The following is a 25,828-nucleotide window of genomic DNA, read 5'->3' as shown; positions in this document are numbered from 1 at the left end:
GGTCAAAGGTCAAGGTCATGTTCTTAATTTTGAATTTTGTTTGTTATCGTTATTCCACAGAAACTGTGACAGTAAATGATATGATGTGTTTGCCAAATAACTGTTTACAATAAGGCGCAATTTCAACCTATTTCAGTCAAAGTGTTTTGGTTAACCCTTATAGGAGTTTTCTCCCCTTATGTATTTCAAATCAGTATTTATCCACAACCATACAAGTGATTGACCTCCGGTCTTCTATTTTGAGTTCACTGACCTATGACCTTGAAATTGAGATCAAGGTCAAAGGTCAAGGTCATGTTATAAATTTTGAATTTTGCTTGTTATCGTTATTCCACAGAAACTGTTACAGTTAATGATATGATTTGTTTGTCAAATTACTGTTTACAAAAAGGCGCAACTTCAACCTATTTCAGTCGAAGTGTTTTGGTTAACCCTTATAGGAGTTTTCTCCCCTTATGTATTTGAAATCAGTATTTCTCCACAACCATACAAATGATTGACCTTGGGTCTTTTGATTTGAGATCACTGACCTATGACCTTGAAATTGAGGTCAAGGTCAAAGGTCAATTTGATGTTCTAGATTTTGACCTTTGCTAAAAATTATTTTCTGTTCACAATAAAACAATTTAGTCTTCTGCATATACCTATTAATTTTATTCTTTTATATCAATTTGAAGAACCAAATTACATCAACAAGGAGTGACATTTTCTAACATCGTTTTATTCTTACTATCGAGGTGGAAAGACCTTCAATTGTTCTCTGAAGAATTGGTTTTTAATTGTAATTGTAATCGTTAATCAGCTGTAATTGATTACAATTTTTCAAGTAATCAGTGTAATCATTAATCAGCCAAAAATCTGATTACATGTAATTTAATTTAATCAATTACTTTTCAAAATACCCTGTAATCATGATTACTTTTTGATTACATTCTGATTACAATGAAAAAAATCTAAAATTGTGTTTTGGTCATTAAATGAACCTCTATGTTCATATTTGATAAATTTTTAACATACTAAAATGGTTTGGTTACTTTAAGCATGTCTACTTCAGTAAAAAATAAACTGTTACAGTATTGAAAAGTCATCATTAGCCTAAGCAGAGACATATAATACAATTATATACCTTTTATCTTAGTAAAAGATATTGTACATACATGTATATTCATCGTTTTATAATGATCTTCATATTAATATTTGATAATAATTGTTATATATTCAAGTAATACTTTACTTTAACCTTGAATTATAATCTTTTGTTAATTTTTGTGATTTTTGTCAACTTTGAATTGACAGGTAGGAGACTAATTAAGGTTTGTTTTTATTGCAATTACCAATTGAGTATAGATGTAGGGAAATATATATGATAAAAGATAAATCAGACATGAAAGTTTATCTAATTAGCACAAACTAAAATAAAAGTTGGACAAATATGTTGTTTAAACTTTTTTTTGTATTTGGACTGGACGTGTAAAATGCAATGGTTTTTAGTACTTTAATACATATTGTTTACAATTTGATTAAACTATTAAAATTTAACATAGTTTTAACTGGTACAAATGTAACTTTATTTCATCCATATTTAAACTTCCATAAACTGCAACTTGGAATACATATAAATTATGAAAGAGGTCAGAAGACAAACAAAAAAACTCTTTGATTATGATATATCTTTATTAAATTTAATTCAAAATAATTTAGAGAACATTGGTGATAAAGTGTAATGTATATATATATGTAGTGAAATTTGGTGTTTATTTAAATAGATGACGTTTAATTTGAAGTTATCATTTTATAATTGAACCAAATAAAATACGTTCTCAAAAATGCTATAGTTATATTAAACGTTTATTCATCCACATCATTCAAAATGTTTGTTTTTAAATTCACTGTAATCAGATGTAATCATGATTACTTTGCCAATGTAATCATTAATTTAATCAGATACTTTCAGAAATGATGTAATCATTAATTTAATTTAATCGTACAAATGACAAAGTAATTGTAATTTAATCAATTACATTGAAAGTAATCAGACCCATCTCTGCCTTGGTCTATGTGCATATCGTACAATGGACACAGATAAATTCATGACAAAATTGTGTTTTGGTGATCATGATGTGTTTGTAGATCTTACTTTACTGGACATTCTTCTTGCTACAATTATCTCTATCTATAATGAACTTGGCCCAGTAATTACAGTGGAAAATATTTTCTAAATATTTACAAAAATTTATAAAAATTGTTAAATAATGACTATAAAGGGCAATAACTCCTTAAGGGGTAAACTAAAAATTTTGATCATGTCGACTTATTTGTAGATCTTACTTTGCTGAACATTATTGCTGTTTACAGTTTATCTCTATCTATTATAATATTCAAAATAATAACCAAAAACTGCAAAATTTTCTTAAAATTACCAATTCTGGGGCAGCAACCCAATAACAGGTTGTCTGTTTTGTCTGAAAATTTCAGGGCAGATAGATCTTGACGTGATAAACAATGTTACCCCCCATATCAGATTTGCTCTAAATGCTTTGGTTTCAGAAATATAAGCCAAAATTCTACATTTCGCCCCTATGTACTATTTTTAGCCATGGTGGCCATCTTGGTTGGTTGGCAGGGTCGTGCCACACATTTTTTAAACTAGATACCCAAATGATGATTGTGGCCAAGTTTGGTTAAATTTGGCCCAGTAGTTTCAGAGGAGATTTTTTAAAAGAATAATAAAATTTTAGAAAAATGGTTAAAAATTGACTATAAAGGACAATAACTCCTTAATGGCTCAACTGACAATTTTGGTCATGTCGACTTATTTGTAGATCTTACTTTGCTGAACATTATTGCTGTTTACAGTTTATCTCTATCTATAATAATATTCAAGATAATAAGCAAAAACTGCAAAATTTCCTTAAAATTACTAATTCAGGGGCAGCAACTCAACAACAGGTTGTCCGTTTTGTCTGAAAATTTCAGGGCAGATAGATCTTGACCTGATAAACAATATATCTTCGTGTCAGATTTGCTCTAAATGCTTTGGTTTTAGAGTTATAAGCCAAAATCTACATTTTACCCCTATGTTCTATGTTTAGCCATGGCGGCCATCTTGGTTGGTTGGCAGGGTCACACCACACATTTTTTAAACTAGATACCCCAATGATGATTGTGGCCAAGTTTGGTTTAATTTGGCCCAGTAGTTTCAGAGGAGATTTTAGTTAAAGTTAACGACGACGGACAACAACGCCGGACGCTGGACGCAGAGTGATGGGAAAGGCTCACTTGCGCTTTAGGCCAGGTGAGCTAAAAACAGGTCTAATTCACCATTTTCTACATGAGGAAATATCTGTACAAAGTCAGGTATATGAAAGTTTTCCATTCGTTTGATGTTTTTGAGCTTTTGATTTTGCCATTTAATATGGGACTTTCCGTTTTAAATAATTTCCCTTGGAATTCGGAATTTAAATTTTTTAATATTTACTGCATTTATTTCTCTGAAATTACACTTAACCCACTTTTAGAAGCGGATTTTATATTCAAAATTTTGATAGATGTACAGAAATTTGTCAAGCTAAAATATTATTCAAGACAATTCTTTTTATTTTGCCCATAATGTTTTTCATTCAGCACTCCTCTTTGCATTGTTCAAACATTTAGTAAATGCAATCTCAGCGATACAGACTCCTTGCAGCTTCAAGTTCTAATTTATATAGTAATATTCAAATGTCATTTAAGAAGCATCCTTCTAATACATGCTTTTATCATAATATGAAGAAAAATTTCTAAAAGAACTCTTTGGCAAAAGTATTGTCACAGCCAATTTTCCTTATTCCCTAGTATCTGTTTTCTTTCCATCCATCACGGTCGAGCCACTTTGCAGTGCATACTCATACATGTATCATAAACTGCTTAATTTATATGTCCTCAATGTAAACAGATATGTTGCACTGCACTTTTAGTTATTACAGATACCAGTTAGTCTTACAGTGACCAGAGGGGTGATGATAAAACTTAAATATGGATGCAAATATTGATACATAAAAATTTCTGATAACAATTAGAGTTATCAGAAGTCAGCTGTCTAACAGATATTCCATAACAGTCAACCAACTCGTGATAGCGTCCGTTATATAGACAATGTAAAATAACCAATATTTTATAGAACAAACGCAATTATACCAATTGGTTAAAGGCTCAATTTGTAACTTTGTATAGAAGTGCACACACAAAAAAATAAATAAATAAAAAAAATACAACAAACGATCAATCAATACTTTCTTTATAGGATATTTATATTTTATATTACTAATGGTTTTGGAAAAGAACTTTCTTACTTTCAACAATTCAGCATGTAATTTGAGCAGATCTTTGATAATTTTACTGAGCTAATGTTTAAAAATAGTTTTGACTTTATACTATTATCAATTGTTTTTCTAAAATTTGGATAATTTTTTTAGCTCTCTGTGTAGTGTTTTGATGATTGTTATTTGATGTTCTTATGGTCATTGCATTGTCTGTTTTCCTTCCACTGAAGGTTTTCATTGTTCAAACTTGGTATCATCCCCTATAGTTAACCTGACCATTGCAATCTCAAATTGAGGTCATGCCTACATGACATGTCAGACTGACATATACTCCTCTCAACTATTCTAATTTCCAAGTATAATGTGCTTAGATTGTACCTATATGCTATATCAGACAAACATACAACCACAGGGTACAATGACAGAGAATCATGATGATCTATATCCATATTTTACTTTGGTAAATTAGGACACCTGCAGTTCACTGATGTTCAAATCTTATATAAATCCATTGAGAAGACAAATCAACGTAACAAACACAAACTGGTGAAATCACAAGAGCCCAAAAAAGTAAGCTGTAACACATGAATGTGTTTTTTTGTGAACGTGGCATAAAAAACACTTGAAATACAAAATACCTCAATAAAAATGATAGTGTGTTCTACCCTAAAGATGTACTGAATATTCCATATTCACAGAAAAAGTAGAATAATTTAGCAAAAAGTGAGGCTCCAGAGGCAAAAAAAACCCAGAAAAATGACTACCCTCTGGGTCATAAAACAGATAATTTAACCTGAAAATGTTTTTATTCTATTATTTTAAAGGTGTTTTGTAAAGAAAACTATAACGGTACTTTGAAATTGTTAATGTTAGCCTACCTAAAATAGTGTTTTTGTTCATAGTTTACAACTTTGCTGAATTTATAGATATACTCAAAACCAATTTGGCTAATCATCTTTGCTTTAAAAATCTATAACTTGTATTCTGTAATTCTTAATTGAGATAATAACACAATGTCATATAAGAGATTTAATTTGAAATTTACAATATTCAATACAGACTAGATAATGTGTATGATATTATAAAACAAAGCATCAACCATGTACTTACTCTTTAATAATGTCATGCAAAAGAAATGACATTTATTCACAGGTCAGAAGAAATGAAAACAATATTCTAAACAAAACTTAAACCGAACTCACACTCCAAAATGAAATGATAAACAAAAACTTTTTGTCAATAATCTACATGTTTTAATAGTTTAAAATCATGAATAAAGTTTTCGTGATTGCATACCTGACAACTGCCCTTTGGTGTTACAAAATGGAAATATAATATTTCTCCAGCTTCAATTAGTGGAGGAGATTATGTGTGTATTTTAATATCCAGAACAAAATGATAAGATCAAATTTTTTATACATGAACATTACTACTTATTAGTTGAAGACCATTATTGATGAACAAGGGTTTCCTTTTACTATAAAAATGAGCCATGTTTTTGCCAAAAAGAGAAAATCAAACACATAACATGGCACTTAAAATTATACTTTTTGTCAAAGATGGATATTTTGACCTCCTGTGCAAATGACACACCCAAAAAGGGATATATCTGATTTTAGAAAGAAAAAGACGGAGGTCCCTTCAAAGCAGTTAGTACATTGGCAAGTATGGGTTATTTTTAAAATACAAAAACAGATTTTGAAAAATCTATATTTTTTCCTAACAACTGATTGATGTTGGCTTTTAATTATCAAGTAATCAAATTATCTTTGATAGAATGTTAATGATTGTACAAATAGTCTGCTACAGCCACCCCAACATGTTTAAAAATTAAATCATCCAAAATTTTAAGTTTTCTTTTGATAAAATTTACAATGTGTTCATGATTGGTGGCATTCCTTTTCATTTGTGTTGTAATGTTTAATAATAGCACCAATGATATACCCTGTCATATACGGAACAACCTACAGAAATAAACTGTTCAATCATGCTTTAATGGAATGCTTCTGTATAATACTAAAATAACACTCTAAAACAGCAATAATATATATATATATAATATAATATATGTATAAAACAACATGTTTAATATTAAATAAAATAAATAATTAATATTATAATAATAATAAATCATAAATAATTAAAATAAAAATTAAAGCTTGCACAAAATCACAGTAAACATATACATGATATAATGACAATCATTTCAATCAATTAAATAAGGCTTGCAACACTTCAAACAGCCAATACATAATATTTCTTTACAATTAATATATATTAATTTGTCATGGGTTTCACTTCAGTCATACATATAAAGATGGCATATAATTGTTTGAAGCAAAACAATCCTTAATAAACATTAAAGTGTTTAAGAATATTATAAAAATTAAACAGGAAAAGCTTTTCAACTATAAATTACTGAAGGATTTGGAAGGTGTAGGTGTGATAATGTCCTATTTAGCTTACAAAAAAAGCATTCATTGAAGCTGATGACAGACAGGGACACAGTAAAGGCTTTCCACTTATTGATTGATGGGGCCTTTAGAATGTCTATAAAGTGTGGTCTGATAATTTAATTTTTAATGGAAAGGAGATAGATCTCAACATTCTAAATATTTGTTCCCCCATCATATTTTCTGTATCTTCAATCTATAATTTTCAAAATTTTGGACAATACCTTTTGTTCTATCTTTAACGAGAGAAGAACATCTTTGAAAAGGGACACTAATTGATGGCAAAAGCTCATACTGGTATTTTGCAACCTGAGCAAACCCAACATATTCTTCGATAATCTAGGCAAGAATGCTTGTTTATCAACTAACAATTAAAATAATTAACATTTAGTGAAAAGTATGTGAGTTAAAATTTAAATCTGTATTCATAAAATGTATTTGCTGACTGAAAAGACATAAGTATAGGTAACAATGGATTTCTTCATATATATCACAATTATCTTTTAAAAAATATTCTTAAATATAAATATTAACTTTTTAATACAACATTTCAAATATAAATCTACTAAAAATACCATGTATATGAATATAAACAATTTGTATTTCAATTCTTTAATAAAAAATATTTTAAAGGCACTGACTAGAAATAAATTTCTTATCATAAAAATGCATAAATATGTAGACTAGCTGTTATAACATGCTAACATACACGAAATGATTTACTTTGGTGTCATGTTTTTTCACACAAAAAAAACAAACTAATTTCTACAACCGCTAATCATTTATTACTGAAGTGATTTATGATTAATTGTTGGTGTTTAATGCCGTTTTCAGCACTATTTGCTATTGCTTGGCATTCAATTTTTATTGGTTGGATAAGCTGAAGTGGCTGATAGAATCAACCACTTTCCACAGGAAAATTGAGTTATGTATGAGTAATCTTGACTCCAAAGGAGAAGATATGATAAGGTCACTTACTTGCACCCTGGATTTGAAGAAGAAAACTCAAAGTTTATAAATCTATTATATATTCTGATATTCATTAGTTTGTAAAATGTCAGTATTTACATTTGAATTATGTCTTACATATTTGTATTTTGATTCAAACTTCTTGTATTTAAAGCAAACACAAAATCTGCCAACATGACTCATAAGAACTTGTCATTAATATTAAAATACAACCAACACAGTCACCTTTTCCAAAAAATTTTTTTACTACAAATAATCTTACAAAAATGTTAATGCTAGTAAACTGTACTATTTGGGTAAGGGTTGCCTCATCTTTAATTTTGCCAAAATGAGTGTAAAATTGTCATTTAAGGTCAAATATATCAATTTAAACCTGTTTATGACTTAAATTGTGATGTAAATTTGACTTTCTGCAATTTTGTGTTCAGATAACATCATCATTTCATTTATCAATAAAATCAACATAAATTTTAAAGGCTCAAGTATATTTGACCAAATTTTCAATATTAAGGGCACATTAAATTCAGTAACAGTTCTTATCATACTTTTCGTTAAAGGACCTTCTTTGCTTAGTTAGTACAGAACAAAATTATACTTGTTTTCTGTATTCATACATTGACATCCTCAAATGTACTGTTAGTTTGTTCATTGCTGAGAACCTTGGAGCTACTATTTGATTACATGTACAACAATTTGATCTACTTTACAAAAAATTCTACATTATCTTACATGATTAACAATTTTTCATGGTGAGAAAAAAAAATCTTTTTTTTTCTTTTTCAATTTTTTTAGTCCTGTTCCATGACTGACTCCCATCACATGAATACATTGGGATGCATTGTATATATTAATAAGACAGCAAACCAACAAAAATAAGATCAAAATAAACATCTATACGGCATCGTAGTCATCAATGATGGTCAATTAACCACACTGTATGGCAAGATCTAAACATGGTCATAATAAAGATAAGATAAAGGCACATTTGATTTTTTTGTAAATTTCACAACCTGATTAAAACATTTTGATTTGAATGTTACATTGAGCAATCCTACAACTCTGTACACAAAGATACTTTCCTATAGTCATTTTGATTCAGTTAATCTCTCAGAGACTTCCCAAATCTTTTTACATAAACCTTCATCATAAGCTTGTTTACTTATCCAAATAGTGTTTTCATAGTCTTTACAATCCATATAATAATGTCCTGACACCCCCTGTAGATCCTCACTGATGGCACAGTATATAGTAGTCTGGGCACCTTCCTCACAAGTCTGTAAATATTAAATTAGTTATAAAATTGATAAAAGAAAAGCAAATACGTTGATTTTTGAATGAATAAAAGCAAACATAATGCTATCATTGTTTAATACATGCCAGGAAGACAGGAAGTAAAAATTCACAAGAACATGTCACTTTGAATATCTCAAGTATGAGATGTACTAATTTAAATTACATAAGCTTCTTCAGTGTTATTAACCAGTGGTGGATCTAGCCATTTTCAAAAGGGGGGTTTAAACCCAGGATAAAGGGGTTCCAACCATATGTTTCCAATCAAAATCATTGATTGTCAAATAATAGGGGGTTTCAACACCTCACTCCACCCCCTTGATCCTCCACAGTTAACCGGCCATTTTATGTATAGATTCATGTAGGTTTTGAATGAAACAATTTGAGCAAGACTTACTTCCCTTTTGTCATAATGATGTATTTTTTTTAAAATGCAAGATTCATCTCTATGATCTAGTAAGAATCTTTTATCAAATAAGAAAATCAACCGTTTACTCCTTCAAAAATGGAGGTCAAGGGAAATAAATCAAAATATGTCATATGAAAACCTATCTGTTAGTCCTAGTACATATTTGAGTTCAGCTGTTTTGGCCTTGACAACCCTTGAGACTTGTGGGGTATCTTATAAAACAGATTGTCTCTTAAAGAAGGGAAACAAGTAAATTTGTAAAACCCTTTCAGATGTCTGTTTGTTCAACTTTTGGTTTCGATAAATGATCAAAGCAACATTGAAACTTTTGTAGAAAGAAATCAAATACATTATATTTTCTTTTATACGTTTATAAGATGCCACAGACCATCAAATTCAAATTAGGATATTCAATGGTCAAGAGTTATGGTTCTTTATTTGTTAAGAATAGAAATTTTGTTGGGTTTTCAATGAAGCAAATAAATATAATTTAACCAACAATCTTACTCATAAAGTCAATAATTTAAAAGTTTCATATTGAATAATACTATTTATGTTTATTGTTGGACACTATTGACTATTTTGTTATGACAAATTTATTAATGGAGGAAGATGGAGCGCCCAGAGAGAACAAACAAGCTGTCAATTCTGGTCAATCAATTTTAGATTGCATGATTTATTGATTACATATAGTTAGCCTAATCTCCCACTTTATAAATTTTTATATTTTCTATAGAAAAATATTAACTTCAAGCAGAGTTGTGCTACCTTTATATACCCTCAAATATCTATACTTCATTTGGTTTCCAAACTTTGGGTTAGTCTTCATGATGACCCCCCCTCCTCTCCCACAAAAAAAAACAAAAGAAAAGACAAAGGAAAAGACATACAACAAACATATACACCATAGTGTAAAATTGGGATGACTGGTGGTTGCAATGCATTCCGCAATCAAGACAAATGCTCTAAAGCAGTTATTCTGATATGTTTAAACTAAATGTTAATATTATATAACACTCTACTTACCTTGAAAAACAGGAGTCCCATTATTTGAAATGGTACTCTTACAAACACAGGAATATTTCTAAGAAGTTCTGTTCTAACTGACCCAGGATGGAGACAAGATGTTGTCACACCTAAAATAGGATTAAATTAATTTAACTAATGCAAAATTTCTAATGTGTTTCCTCAAGACTGTGAAAACATTTACACAAGTACAGAACATAATATTTCATAAATAAATGATTTGTTTGCTTGTTTTTTGGTGTTTAACACTACTTTCAACACAATGGCTATTTGTGAACTGGAGTGCTTAGAGAGACAACCAACCTCCAGCAAGGAAACTGACAATAGTGTAATGTTGAAGTTGAATACACCTGCCATATGTGGAGTTTGAACTCACAAATTCAGTGTTGACAGGCTAGTAACACAGATGTTGAACTACTTGGACCACTAATTCACTGAGGTCTCAAAATAAATTATTGGATTGAATTTAATGTTCACTGTAACACATTTCAGTCGGAAACCAGGTTGAAATAGAACAAAAGAATCGAAGCTCTTTGTTAGAGAAGGCGATAAATGTTTACTGTATTGTTTACTATAGTGACAAAATTTTTAAAAGTTAATAGAAACAAACAAAATTGCAATTTTCTTCTCAATTACGAGGTGTTTTATTTCAAAAACACCATTTGCATAAGTTTTCAATTTATCTAGTTCATAGTTAAGCAGAACAATTAGATATCAAGTCGACGACATGGGTATCTATCAAGTTGGATGACAAAAATGCATAACCTCCGATTTTTTTGAAAAAATTACCACGGACGGAAACCATATCAATCTATTACTTCAGTAATTTTCGTGTCTGCCCTTCCATTATGTGACTGAAGAAAAAATTCCAAAAATGGGTAACAATTGTATCGAAAAGAGAAAATCGAGTGCACCGTTTTATGTTAGGGCGTGTTTGAGTTGAGTATTTTGTCTTGATATCGTACAAAGCAAGAATATTTCATACATCGTCTCGCTTCAAATTCTATCATTTTTATACATTAAAGCTACAGGTTGACGTTATAACACAAAACAATCGCAGTACTAAAAGATGAAATATATAGGTCAAGTGAAATACCTATCTAATGAGTCACAAAAACAGAGAAGGTGTGTTCGAATAGCTATTTTTTAACTGAAAGTACTTGACGACAGTCTTTCAAGTTGGATGATGAAAATGTATATCTTCGAAAAATTCCAATTTTTTGTGTGTGATAACTAGAGTTTATAGTCTTCATACACTAAAAAAATCTAGTCTGCCCTTCCACGAAATATTTATTTTATAGAATTTTTTTTAAATTTATGAATTTTCGAAAATTTCACCTGACAACCGATCAGACAATAGTTTTAAGGTGGCTCACCCCAATAGTGACCCCCGGTAGAATTTTTTTATTTTCACATATTCTGTAGATTTTTTTATGCTGAATCCAAAAATGCAAAGAAAAAAGGGGGTCACCAGGCTCGTTTTCTCCTCAAATTGAAGCGAAATGTGCGATTTTGACCCTATTTCCAAACATGCCCACCCTTCCAACAATAACCGTTACATCAAATTCAAAGACTTTTAAAACCAAGTCAGTATGATTTTTATGTGAAAAAACGTTAGAATTTGAAATGTAAACCTTTCCGTTGGTTGTTTTTGACTTAAAAATCCTTTTATTTTCAGATTAATGTCTAAATTTTGCATTTTCTAATTTTAGTTTAAGGCAAAAAATATTGGTTTAATCGATTTTTCGTAAAATTTCCCCGGTAGATTTTTTTAAAAAACAGATATGTCAAAGCTATGAACTTTTCGAACATTTTAAGGTAAAATAAAATGGGGGTCACCAGGCTTTTAAAAAAGTTACGAGCTTTTGTTTAACCCCTCTACCCCATAAGGTCTGATTTCAATGCACTCCATTAATTACTTAATTGTGAATTCTTTATTGATGGCTTTAATAAAATAATGTTTGTAATTATATCAATAAACGATGGCTGAATAGAAATGTGGTTATCGTATTACTGTTTGTTATCAAAAAGTGAAATTTTGATTATTTTGGTGAAATACGGTAATTTTGTCTGGCGCGAGTTGCTTCCCTCTAATTTGGCGCCATTATAGTACCAGAGGAATTTCAAGGTCGCTATTGCCGAGCAGCATACTATATTGATGAATACGACCATGTACATACATAACAGACATTGTGGCGAATATACAACGATGAAGGTAGAGTTATTACATAAGAAAACATAGATTTCGATATATTAGGCAGCCAAATGTTATCAGTAGAACGAAAAATACAAACTTGGGGGTTGTCTCAAAATACTCGCTATTGTTGAAAATTCACTGCGGCTGAAACCTTGCACGGGCTCAATTTCTGTTCCATGTTTAATGTTATAGATCGTTATAGCTGGTATCTTATTTATGTGTTTATTTTACCTTTTACAGACAAGTTGTAAACATGTCTGGCCAGTTTTGCAAAATATCCGTGTGCAAACGGCCGAAGAGGAAGGGATGACATCTACTGTCATTTTTACGCTACCGTTAGTGTCAATGAATTAGTCTTTTTTAAACATCATTTTTAATATCTAATTTCGTAGCCAAGTTAGGTTCATATTAGTCCGAGATTAGCCCAAGCTTGTCTGGCAAAACAACCGTTTGACCTCAGAGAAATCTCGGACTAGGGTCATATGTTGTATGTGGGGTACCCCATAACTTCCCTCGGGACAGTTTCTACTCCTTGACCCCAACTATATTTCCCTTCCCATTTTACCGTAAAATCCCCCCTTTTTACTTCAATTCTTCCATCTCCTTGCCCCAAGACAAAATATATTTGAAAGATACCCCCTTTTCTCTGATCCCTCATTCCCCTGTCTCCTTACCCCGGTCCACCCCTCTATTAAAGTCTGGGGTTTGATTGACTTGTTTATTTTCTTGAGAATATGATATAATTGGCCTAATTTGTAAATGATAAACCCTACAGTAGGAGGCAATACATCTTATCGAAGGATTCATCTTGATCAATCACAATTTGTTTACCATTAACCCCCCCCCCCCTAATTCTGTTAGGTATACAAAAATGTCTTAAGGTCTAGTAATAGAAGTATCAGGGTTAAACATGTACAGAATGTGGCCATAAGTATTTGTTACTTGAGATTTTTAGCTGTTCATATATATTGTATATAATATAAAAAAGAAGATGTGGTACGATTGCCAATGAGACAACTATCCACAAAAAACCAAAATGACACAGACATTAAACCAACTATAGGTGTATACATTTAAATAAAAAAAATATTTTGGATTGATTTTAAACATCCTGGTACCAATACACCTTATCGCTAATCCCGGCTGACCCGGCCGCTTGAACTTTTGACGTCAACAACAATCACTTTTCCACTGTGGTGTCAGATATTTTGTTTTATGACTTCAAAATTTTACGGGAACCTGTGTGATATCCAGTAATGGCAGACAAATAGTGATAAGGTGTATAGAAGCAGTATTATCACAGGTTTATTTTTTGGTTATATTTTTTATGTGTCTCATTTTCATTATTTTCTGTTCAGAAATTCGATATACATGTATATTCAACCAAATTAAATTTAAAAAAAATATTTTATGTGTTCTCAAGGGAAAACAAAAATAAATGAAAACGAACCTATTATCAAATAAACACATATTAATTTAGACCATTTTAGTTCTTTTAAGGTTACCCTTGCATTGTCAGTCTTATCAAACTTGCATGTACCTCCCAAATTTGGTTTCTGTTCTCTAACTTCAGTTTGCCTATACCAATGTTATGAAACTAATACACAATTAATGCATATATATATGCTTACTACTTTGTACCAACAAACAAACATGAAGTTTGAATTTTTGGTGGGGTCGCTTTTACTTTTCTAGAGTTATGCCCCTTTACAAATTAAAAAAATGCTGAAATTTTGTTCCTTTCTTTAACACAAGTTTACTTCATCCAAATGTTCTGAAACTTATATGCAATGCTTACTACAACAACACTCAGATCAAGTACAAATTTGGGTGGTGTCACCCTTTTCATCCTTTATATGCAAGCGGCTGCTCATCTGTGTTCCATGGACACATTACGATTATGAACTAGTCTACATCTATATGCTTTTGAATGTCAATAATTGTTGATTTTCTGACAGAATTACTCTTGATATTTAATTTCAGGCTGCAAGTACATTTGTACATGTACATTGCAAATGGAAGGAGTGAGCTTGGAATGTTCAACTTTACTTGGAAACTATTGGCAAAGTACTGACAGAATTTCATGAGAAGCCAGTATCATATTCTAGTCTTGCAACCGGAAACTATGCGTAAAGTGCTGAAACTTAAGAACAACATTCTACATGTATATATGCAATATGTGTTGCCACAATCCACTTAAGGAGCTAAGATCAACTATAAATTGGAACTACATGTATATGCTTTAGTGCTGTCAAAATCCTTTAAAAAAATCAAATCAAAAGGATCTACTTCACCTTTATATATAGCTACCTGTCCCAATGATGAATACAGATCATATATATGAGTCTACTCTTATAAAAAAAACAGTGAAGGAGAATAAAAAATAAAGAAAATATAGAGCTGATCAGCTAATGATTGTACATGTACATGATGTATAAATGGCAACAATTCTTACATGTATACTAGTACATTGAAATTAATTATATTAATAGATGTTTTATAAATTTGATCTCATAGCTATTAGAGGAATAAAATCAATCATGTTTCAAAAATTTGATTTAGTTGAGCCTTTTTTTTTTACGCCAGTTTTCAGGACATATTATGGTATACCATTGACTGTCCGTCGTCAACATGTCGGACATATACTCAAGAATAATAAATACTAATAACTACATGTAGTAGATAAACTATTTGGGTGAAATAATTTACAATTCTGTCTGGCAATTGTCATTGACCACATAATCATTTGTATGGTTCATTGGTCAACAGTAAGTCCTCTTTTAATATGCTATATTGTGTAATCAGTAGGTCATCTTCATGTATATTTGGTCTATAAAATGATTATTAAATGTATTATAACAAATTAAAATATCAAATAAGAGGATGTGATATGATTGTAAATGAGACACAAGAGACCAAATAACACAGAAATAACTATACCTGTAGGTCACCATATGGACTTCAACAATGAGTAAAACATATTCTGCATAGTTGGTTTTAAAGGTCTCGAAATGACAAATGAACAATATAAAACATTTCAAATGAGAAAACTAATGGGTGATTTATGTACAAAATAATAAATGAATAACAAATATGTCTGTCTTGCAGGATTTATCTGAACTTAACCTCATTTTCATGGACTTGTCTGTTTCTTGAATTCTAAATATGTTTCAAAATATTTGGTTGATGGGATGATTGTTACAGAGTCCAACATAGGATGGGGCTCATTGGTGGATTATATTGCAAATAACTGAAGCCAGCCCCGCTTTGGCAGTCAGTCGCCACATTGCCACTAGAGAAATAAAATAACTAAGAAAAAAAAATGGTATAAGAAAAAAAAATTAAATCACGATAATTTCCTGTCGATATGCACATCTACATAGTATGTCCTTATTATCTACAAAGTTTCATGAAATTCTGTTGTGTGGTTTCAGAGGAGTTTCGATGACAAGCTGCTTGCAGTAGTATACTGGAGCAAATAAGTTCAAAGGGGCCTTACTCCTAGAAAAAAAATATGTATATCTAAATAGTATGTCCTTAATATCTAAAAAGGTTTAATAAAATTCTATTGTGCGGTTTGAGAGGCGATGCGATGACAAACTTGCAGTAGTATATTGAAGCAAATAAGTTCAAAGGGGCATAACTCCTAGAAAAAGTTTGAATCGTAATTTCCTGTCGATATGCACATCTGCATAGTATGTCCTTATTATCTAAAAAGGTTTCATGAAATTTTGTTGGGCGGTTTGAGAGGAGTTGTGATGACAAGAAACAGGACTGATAGACTGGCTGATGGACGGACGGACGGGTCAAAAAATGTTATACCCTGCGCCACTTCCTTGCGTAGGGTATAAAATTAGGAAATGGGGTATCATTGTTTATGAGGCAACTCTTCACCAGAGACCAATTTACATAGAAGATAACAATTATGTTCCCGTACGGACTTCAACAATTACTATAAACTGATATACCACATAGTCAAACAAATAAAAGTCCCCGGGAAATTACGTTTTTTTATATGACTGCACATAATGAAAATTAAAGTTGTGCATACTGAATGATCACTGGCAAGTATTTCAAGCATAATACGGATGAGAACATGCAGATAAGTATCAATTATGAAAGTTATGCAAAGTAAGACGGGAGCTAGATATATGGACTGCCATAAAAAAAAAAATGAATGGACAATTACGCTTGGTACATGTATAGGCAAAATTCCCCCTTTTTACCCTACGAGGCTTCGTATGTATACAGCCAGCTATTTGAACACCCTGTATAATCAAGGGGTCATCTGTCAGATTAGTCATATTTCTATGTTAACCATACGATATGAAAAAAAGCAGATGTGGTATGATTGCCAATGAAACAACTATCCACCAAAGTTCATATTTAAAATTCAATATTATAAATAAAAAAAACATTATCTCCTTTTATCATCACACATAGATCGATGATTAGTTATGCATTTCTTTGCCACGGTAAGATCAAATCGGTGTTCACAAACAACATTGTCATTCACATTTTTTGCCGCATTGACATCACTCAACTATATTTGTGATCATTTGTTTTAATCAAGAACTTTCCTTATTAGCTTACCTTTTAAAAAAGCATGTCAAAAATTAAGATAGAAGTTAAAGTTTGCCAACATCACCGGCTAATATAGCGTTCTTGTGTATACAGGGCGTAGTTTTTAAATTACATTCCAAACTTTTCCTGAACCTAGTAGTAGTATAGATTTTTTTATATATAAAGTCTTTAGTAGTGTTTGAGACTGCCCGGCACGCTAGGCATGTCCTAGCAAAATCCCGACATGGTGAAACCAAAAATTTTGCGGTTCTCCGCAAAGCATGCAGTATTTAGGGATTATATCATAGCCCGATATATAAGGTCGGAATACTAGGCCAGTCCCGGTTACTTTTGACAGTGATGGATCCAGGGGAAGGGTTCCGGGTTCCCCCCTTTTTTGGACGATCAATGCCTTTGAATGGGGAAATATAGTTGGAACACCCCCTTTTTGTCCTGGGTTGGGAACCCCCTTTCAAAATGGCTGGATCCGCCCGATTGATCAATTTTCATCTTCACGAAAAGGCGGAAAACAGCAAATTATTGAAGTGTCTTTTTATTTCTGCAGGAAAACAAATAATGATTTTAGTGAAATAGAAAAGTTGCTGGATCCATTTGTCTATTTTAATGACATTCAGTGCTCTGATTCAATTATTTTAGTTTTAATGCTGATATTTCTTTTTTTTTAATATGAACTCGGTTGACATATTGATAGATACAACAGAAAATTGCAAATCAACAAAATAACAATTCACAAAATAAATAATAGAAAAGTATCATAAAAATAGAAAACATTGGCCCCGATGTCTTAGATTATAGGACTTAGTCTAGTGTTCCGGAAATCATGGAATTGTGATACGAGAAAAATTATCAGATGATTTTCGTGCAGGTAAACAAATCTTTAAATGAAAATGTTAAGTATTAAGTCTGTTAGAAAATTGGCATGTTCAAATTTGTTTTGGTATAACTATAATTATCAAAATTTTGCAGTGGAAAAATAAATTGCATACTCGGGGGAAAAAACTCCTAAAAATACTTGGAAATAAAGATATTTCAAGTTTTAAACATATTTATGACAGAAACAAACTGTTATAAAACGCCAAACGGATCATAGCATGAAAACAAACCCGCCCCGATGTTTTTAAACCATACTATACGGGCAGAGACATATACACATATATCGTCGCTGGGCTTCTAAAATGTCGTATATGACTTTTTTAGCTAAAAACACTTTTTGACACCAATGGTCTGGGCGGGAGGAAATCTTTGTTATCACAAAATAGCATACAGTTAGACCAATCAAAATGTGTGAAATAAGACATATTACAAAATTGCCAATGTCAGTTGTTTGTAAAGTTTGCTTCCAAAATGTTGTATGAAAACTTGAAAATCGTTGTAGAATGGTTTTGGGAAAAAAGTAATTGTACATTTCTTTATTTCTGTGAAAATAATTTAAGTTCTTGGGTAATCCAGAAGTGTCAACGTTTTTATTTCACTGCTATTTACAAAAATGTTCAAGTTTACATACGACATTTTGGAAGCATGCATTTTGCCAAAATTTTCAAAGCCTGTTAGTGAGAAATTTTTTTCTTGAAAAATTTGTAATTTACAACATTTTAGAAGCCCAGCGACGATATGTCTCTGATACGGGTCACAAGTTTACCTGTTTTTGAAAGCTGTACGATGACATGAAGTTGTTTACATCGGTATCATTTGTTTACAGTTAATCATTGCGTCATTGGCAAAACATTTTCAAAAATAAATATCCAAGACATCATTTAATTTAACCGGTATTTAAGTGAATTCAAAATATGGTACGAACGGACCCAAGAGGCGACTGTGTAAGATGAGAATGCGTTTTGGGAGCGAAGCGGCACCAAATACCGTCGACGTCATACATATGACTTTGTCAGTATTTATATATTCTTTTTTTTTAATGTTATGCTTAAATCATGTATATTTTTCTCCTTTTAGACTTTTATGCGAAAAATGAAGAAAGCACTGTGAATTTCTGACCGTTCGTATTTCCTGTTTTGAAGAACGTTTAGCCTCACTTGTTTACATCGTCAAGGGTGCTTTCATACACGCCCGCGTTCAAAGGTCGTCAAAGCTATTTTTGAGAAGACCCCTTAAAGCGACCGTTTCCAAGGCACTCGTCGTAAGAAACATGCGTTAAAATATGCGCATTGGTAAAGGGCCGAGCCACCTTAAGTTGAATCAATGCAGACAAGATTATTAACTGATGCTCATTAGCTAGTTGATACATTTGTCTTTAAAAATACAACTGACATATAAGGATCGTAATGGTGCAATATGGATAAATTTATCGGTTTCCAAGAGCAAAATTGGTAGCACGTCATCCCTACAATGGTTTCCGTTTCTACGATTGTGAAAATGAACTGGCGTAATGGGGAGATAATTTTGACGAAGTAGGATCCTGACTGATTTATAATGTAACTGCAAAATTTAAGATAAAATATTACAACAAAAACAAAATAAATATGGTAATTTTCTCTCACAAGGGAGATCTTTCTATGAAATTTTACACAAATGATAATAGAAATTAATTTCTTCTAATCATTTAGTAAACTGCTAAGAATCAAGAATGTACAACAGAAGTGTTTGAAGTTAAGAAAATACAAAATTCTTTATTCTTTAAAACTCAGGCAATAAAACATATAAATGGATAGGTTTCGATTTCATTAATTTTTTGTTATATTATTAAACTTTGAGAGATACATCAATACTTACTAGTTCCCTGTAATTTTCTTGCTAGCTCTTTGGTAAACATTATATTTAACAACTTGGTATCGTAGTATGTCCCAGCAATGCTGTACTTTTCACCATTCAAGGTATCAAAGCTGACATTCCCAAACATATTCACTATAGATGAAACATTCACTATTCTGCTGTTTGGAGTCTTTTTCATCAAATCTAAAATGTAATGAAAACAATTTATCAAAAATTGTAAATCAAATCTGGTTTTTTATTTAAGGCCAGGATTTTTTAATTTGTTGGTTTACGGATCCGCCGACCCGATTTTTCCGATTTCCAGAATAAAAATAAAATTGACTTTTCATGCTTTTTTATTCCCGCCGACCCTAACAAATGCATTATCCCTGAAAAATAATTAAATAATTTTTTTTTATGAAATGAAATGCATTAGTCACTAACAAAATTGATAACACTTTCTGTTGTGAAAAAATAAAACTTCCAGTTTACGTTTCTAAGAATAGACAAATCAATTATAACTGACCTTGAAATGTCGTTTGCGCAAATAATATTGCGGAACGAAACTTGTGTTTAAAACCAATTACACAATAAGTTCGTTTCCCTTATTTGTCATCAGTCCGTAAGATGCATCATCTCATAGAATTAGACTTGTCCAAATGTGGACAGGGTAAAGGCATCAAGTTGAAGTACTGAATATTAACAAATCATTTGGAATTGTCTTGTTTCATAGATAATAAAAAAATTATCGTCCATTTGGATAAAAAACGGGAATGCGAGACAACAGATTAACCCGATAATCTCGTTTTCCAGTGGACGAGTCTATTAGGTTTTTAACACGTGTGTTGAAACTTATTTTCGTACGACGTTTTTACATTTTTTTCTTTATCAGTTTTCGTGCTTGAAGATCATTTTTCACCAAGTTTTCTGGAATTAATAAAGAGCTACGCGAATTTATTTTTCTTGTTTCTGAAATGACGATTTAATTTCGTCTTTGACCGTGCACCCCCCCTTTTTTTACTGTAAATTATTAGACAATGTCATGCGATGTTTATAACAGTTGAGCAATAATATTTCATCGAACTAAAATTTAAGAAATGATGATAAAATAGCATAACGAACATATTGTTAGAAAGGTGAAATATATATTGATTTTGCGTATTTTTCTGTCTTCAAAGATGATTTTTTTTCTTTTTTTTTTCCCGACCGACCGACCCGACTTTTTCATGGGGAAAATCCGTAAACCATCAAATTAAAAAACCGTGGCCTAACAAACTGTATTTCTTTAATACTGTAGAAACATTTTCGTGGGATTAAAATTCGTGTTTTTTCTCTAAATAATATTTCATGGGGATTTAATTACGTGGTTTCAAATAAATCGAAGTGATATTATATGTAGGTTTAAATTTTCTAAAGTTTAAATATCTTGGATATATTCTTTCCACGAAATAAACGAATATAAATCCTCCACGAAAATTTCTGCTTTTACAGTATTTATGGCATCACAGGACACAGATATATAGGAAAGGACACAGATTTGAGGCTGGACTAAGTGCTACACTGTTTGAATGTCATGACTTCACAATACACAGATCTGAGACTGTACATAGATTTAACTTTTACATATATATCAATATATACATATACTATTAGGTGTCCTCATACAAATCTTACCTAATAACAAGTTAGTCAATAAGAATGGCCCAAGATAGTTAGTTGCATAACTATATTCCAAACCTTCTTCTGTCATGGTTTTCTTCATGCCTATTAATTTAAAAAAAAATATCTTGCTATGTCATGTTTAAGATTTGATTTAATCAATTTCTATTTAAGCCTTCTATAAAGAAACTTTAACAATAAGAACTCTCAGTGATATGATTTTTTTCAGTTTTAGAACGACACTCAAATAAAAAGCTCTTCTACTGTAAGTTATACCTTATTTTCAATAGCATATAAATCAACATTAAATTTTGATGATTTTCATGTTGTTTATACAGCATCTCCTTTAATAGATTTTATTGTAGTTTTCTTTGTATTTTGTGCACTTACATGTACATTGTACTTCAAATCTAAACATTTAAAGTGTAACCCTTCAAGATTTAAATATATGGCAACATTCCCTTCCTTGTTATTTAATAAATACTTAAAAAACAACATTTAATGTTAAGCAATGTTTAGGCTACCCAGTCCAGAGATATTTTTATAAAAAAACTGAGTTTTTATTTAGGTCTTTCCACTTTTCTGTGGAAAGACCTATTAATTTTGTTCTGATTATTATTCTTATTATTTTTTTCTTCTTCCGCCACATTTTTTTCTTACAGTGTATTCACGATTTCACAAGATGTCGCTTAGATTATTTGCATATGATATCAAACAGTAATTTTGTTTTTGAAACTGACCCTGTTCAACCGAACAATTTTATTGTAAGAGTCTTCTCCCCAATCACTGTAAACCATCTAGACATACAATGTATGACATACCTGAAACTGCTGCATTGTTTACCAGAATATCCAATCTTTTCTCTTCTTCTGTAAAATCTTCAGCAAACTTTCTTACAGATGCCATTATACTGAGATCTATAATCTTCACAAATACATTTTGGTTTCCTGAGGTTTCTTTAATTGTTTTACAAGCTGCCTCTGCCCTTTCTCTGCTTCTACATGCAAGAATCACACGTCCATTACGTCTGGCAAAACTTAGGGCTGTTTCATATCCTATACCTAAATTTAAAACCATTATTTCCTTAAAAGTGTTTATTGTTTGTGTAACATATATGACAACAAAAGATAAACTAAGCAGTTTAAACATTCATAATTAACAATATAATGCTCATATAAGGCCATAAAAAAGAATAGGTTTGTTTGCCCAAACACTACCTACCCAGAAAAAAGCTGCCTACTCAAATTCTTTTATTGAAGAAGTTTTTTTTTAATCAGATAGGCATGAAGACTAATAAACACCCAATACTTCAATTTCTCTTTTTGAAAAACTAAAAGAAAATGCCTACCTACCTACCCACTGTCTCAACCTTTGGGTATATATTTTTAATTGTGGCCTAATTTGAATCAATAAAACAATCTGTTTTGAAGTAATTGTGCTCAGAAGCTTCAGTACAAATATAACAAACTTTGGTACCCTAAAATTATTTTATTTTAAGATGTCTGTTTATTACCAAAATTTTCAAAAAGGATGACATATTACTACATGTCAGATTGCACCTTAAGAATAGAAGCATATATTTTGCTTGCTTAATTTCATTCCATCATAGATTATTATATTGCCTAAAATTTGTATGGAATATCAAAAGTTTTTCTAATGCTCACCTGTGTTAGCTCCAGTTACAATTATTGTTTTCCCTTCTAGTGATGCTGTACTGTTGCATTTACCCTTCAGTAGCTGGACAATAATATATACCACAAGTAATACTGTACTTATGGTCACAATCCACATGGAATAATCCATCACCTTTAAAAGGGAGATAATGCTACAAGAAAAAGAATTCCAACATTAATTTAACTGACTATGCAAAAAAACACTGTAAAACAAAATATCAAATTCAAAAACTGCTGGTGGCAGGTACATGTTATAACTTGAAGATAAATTTACAAGAACTGCCAGTTTTTGGGTTGAAGGTCAGTTGTTTTTTTCTGGTTACTCCAGCTTCCTCCAATAATAAAGACTAGCCCAACCATATTGCCACAGGGGCTGAAAGTTTCTTTAAACACCAAATATCAATTAAATTGAATAGTAAATTAAATATTCTAAATATTTAAATAGTAAATTTAGAATACATGATTGCTCTTATATCAGTATATGATAAATTCCTATAATATTTATAAAATTACAATAATTTTCCTGTACTGTGTATTATTTTGAAATCAGTGTTCTATCTTGTATTTTAAGAACTTAACAAACAACTTTACTACTTAAAAAAACTGTAGCTTGGTTGTAAAAACTGGGCAACCCTATAAAATTGTTCACTGGAAGCTTTAATATATAATAATATAGATAGGCATTACCTAAAAGAAATAATAGTACATGTAAGTACATGTATTCATTGGCCCTATAGTTTTTGTTCTTAAACTTCATGAAAAGTAAAGAAAACTATTGTGAAGGAAACCAAAGTTGTAAGCTGTATAATTGTATTGCAGTAGCCACATTGACATAGAGAAACAACAATATAATAGAATGACATTACAATAGAAGATCTTTACTAACATGTCATCCGTACGTCAGGTTAAAGTTCGTGGGTTACGCAACAAAGACAGAGAAGTAAACACTCTGTTATAGCAATGTAGTCAAGAGAAGAAGAAGACAAAAATAAAAATGTGACTTTAATCTTATTCATAGTTTTTGATGAAATATAATTAGAATTGGAGTTATTTCCCTTTGTCACATTTTGGAGGTGAAACTGGTTTATTTTCTTATTTGATAAACAAAATTCAATAATAGAACAGGGTTTTAATGTCCCTTGCATTGTTGTTCTATCCAAGGGCAATAACTAAAATAAATAAAGATGTTGTTCTTTAGGGAATATATTTTAAAAAAAAATGATATAACTCCAGTAATGAACATGATGAAGACTTTTAATAGCAATTTCTGATATGTTTAATTTATTATTTCAAAGAGAATTTCATTAAAAAATTGGCTGAGAAATTGCTGTGACATACCTTTGATATGAATTTGATATTAATTTGGCAAAAATCTTCCATGCAAGAGCACTTACAATGCAATTTTCCATATGATGAATGTGTCTAATGGGCAGAACTCTTTTAAAAGTAATTGATTGACACTGATTTTTGAATTCATTTAAGACATTGCTGATACAAACCTATGATATAAGTTTCATAAATATTCGGGTAAAAATTGTTCACATGATCAGAGCGCTTACAATACAATTTTCCATAAAATTGATATTTCCAAAGGGTCCAGGTCTTTGGCAACTATGTGCCACATTGTATCCTGTAGGTCTTTTCACCACCGAACACCACCACACACCACCAAACACCCCAAAAGTTTATTATTTTGTCTTTTATTGTTATAAATGTGACTTAAATATAATATTGAAGTTATTAATTCAACAATCAGAAGATTAGGAGTCAAAATATCTACAGAAAAAAAGAAAGGAAGTCTTTAACACCCTACTTTTTGAACTCCACAGAGCTCCATGGACACCTTAAATAAATGTTTTTCCATTTTTTTCTTCTTCTATCTGTTCTATAAAATATTTGTTCCAATAATAAGGAAAGAGACAAATATCAAAATCTAACCGATGAATAGAGATCGAGGATACTTGAACTGATAACTAATTATGAATATACTATTTTAATAACGCACACAATGTAATCCGGAAACGGGAAAGTGATGAATCCAGAGATGTTTTTCCTGATAATGATTATCGATTTTAACATAAATATGATGCTCATAAAATCTAAAAATTCATTAAAATATCTGTAATTTAATTTATTTAATCGTTTTATTGTATAATATCACGGTTTTTCAGTGGTTGGTGGTTTTTAGGGTGTTCGGTAGTGTGCGGTGGTGAAAAGACCATCCCCCATGTATCAGGTAAATTTTATACACTAATCCTCTATTATATGTGTATAAATTAAATGAAAATGTACATTTATATATAATTACATAAAATAAGGCATTATAAACAAGGGTTCAGCAGTTTAGTTTCATAGTTAATGGCAACGTTTGAAAATCACGAACTTTTTATCTCAATACAATTTTTATTTCATTTAACTTTCAAAACTACCTACAAATTAAGAATTTAAATGAATATCTTGTCTTTTCCTTTAAAGGCAATGAGAAATTCTTTCTGTAACCAGCTTTTTGGTAATAGGTTAAATTGCCACTTACAACATCAAATGATAAAATGTAAACATAA

At 30.9% G+C, this 25,828-nt stretch overlaps 1 protein-coding gene across 1 annotated transcript; it reads right to left on the bottom strand.

Moving 5' to 3' along the window:
- Positions 1-5,317: 5,317 nt before the first annotated feature.
- On the bottom strand, positions 5,318-25,808 carry LOC143072837 (retinol dehydrogenase 11-like). The gene is made up of 7 exons (XM_076247946.1): positions 25,701-25,808; positions 23,259-23,419; positions 22,416-22,655; positions 21,610-21,699; positions 19,957-20,139; positions 10,449-10,558; positions 5,318-8,997 (listed from the first exon to the last, which is right to left on the bottom strand). The coding sequence occupies exons 2-7, from the start codon at positions 23,395-23,397 to the stop codon at positions 8,809-8,811; spliced, it is 951 nt and encodes a 316-aa protein (XP_076104061.1). The 5' UTR covers positions 23,398-23,419; positions 25,701-25,808; the 3' UTR covers positions 5,318-8,808.
- Positions 25,809-25,828: the final 20 nt, after the last annotated feature.

This window comes from Mytilus galloprovincialis, chromosome 4 (genome assembly GCF_965363235.1).
Source record: "Mytilus galloprovincialis chromosome 4, xbMytGall1.hap1.1, whole genome shotgun sequence".
NCBI classification, from domain to species: Eukaryota; Metazoa; Mollusca; class Bivalvia; order Mytilida; family Mytilidae; genus Mytilus; species Mytilus galloprovincialis.
The sequence above is the reverse complement of the archived record's forward strand: the minus strand, read 5'-3'. Positions and strand labels throughout refer to the sequence as shown.

Coding starts and splice junctions, on each gene's coding strand:
- LOC143072837 (XM_076247946.1), bottom strand. CDS start 23,397: ATGGATTATTCCATGTGGATTGTGACCATAAGTACAGTATTACTTGTG. Junction 22,656..23,258: donor TGTAACTGGAGCTAACACAG/GTGAGCATTAGA, acceptor TTTTAAATTTAG/GTATAGGATATGAAACAGCC. Junction 8,998..10,448: donor TGGGACTCCTGTTTTTCAAG/GTAAGTAGAGTG, acceptor TAATATTTACAG/ACTTGTGAGGAAGGTGCCCA.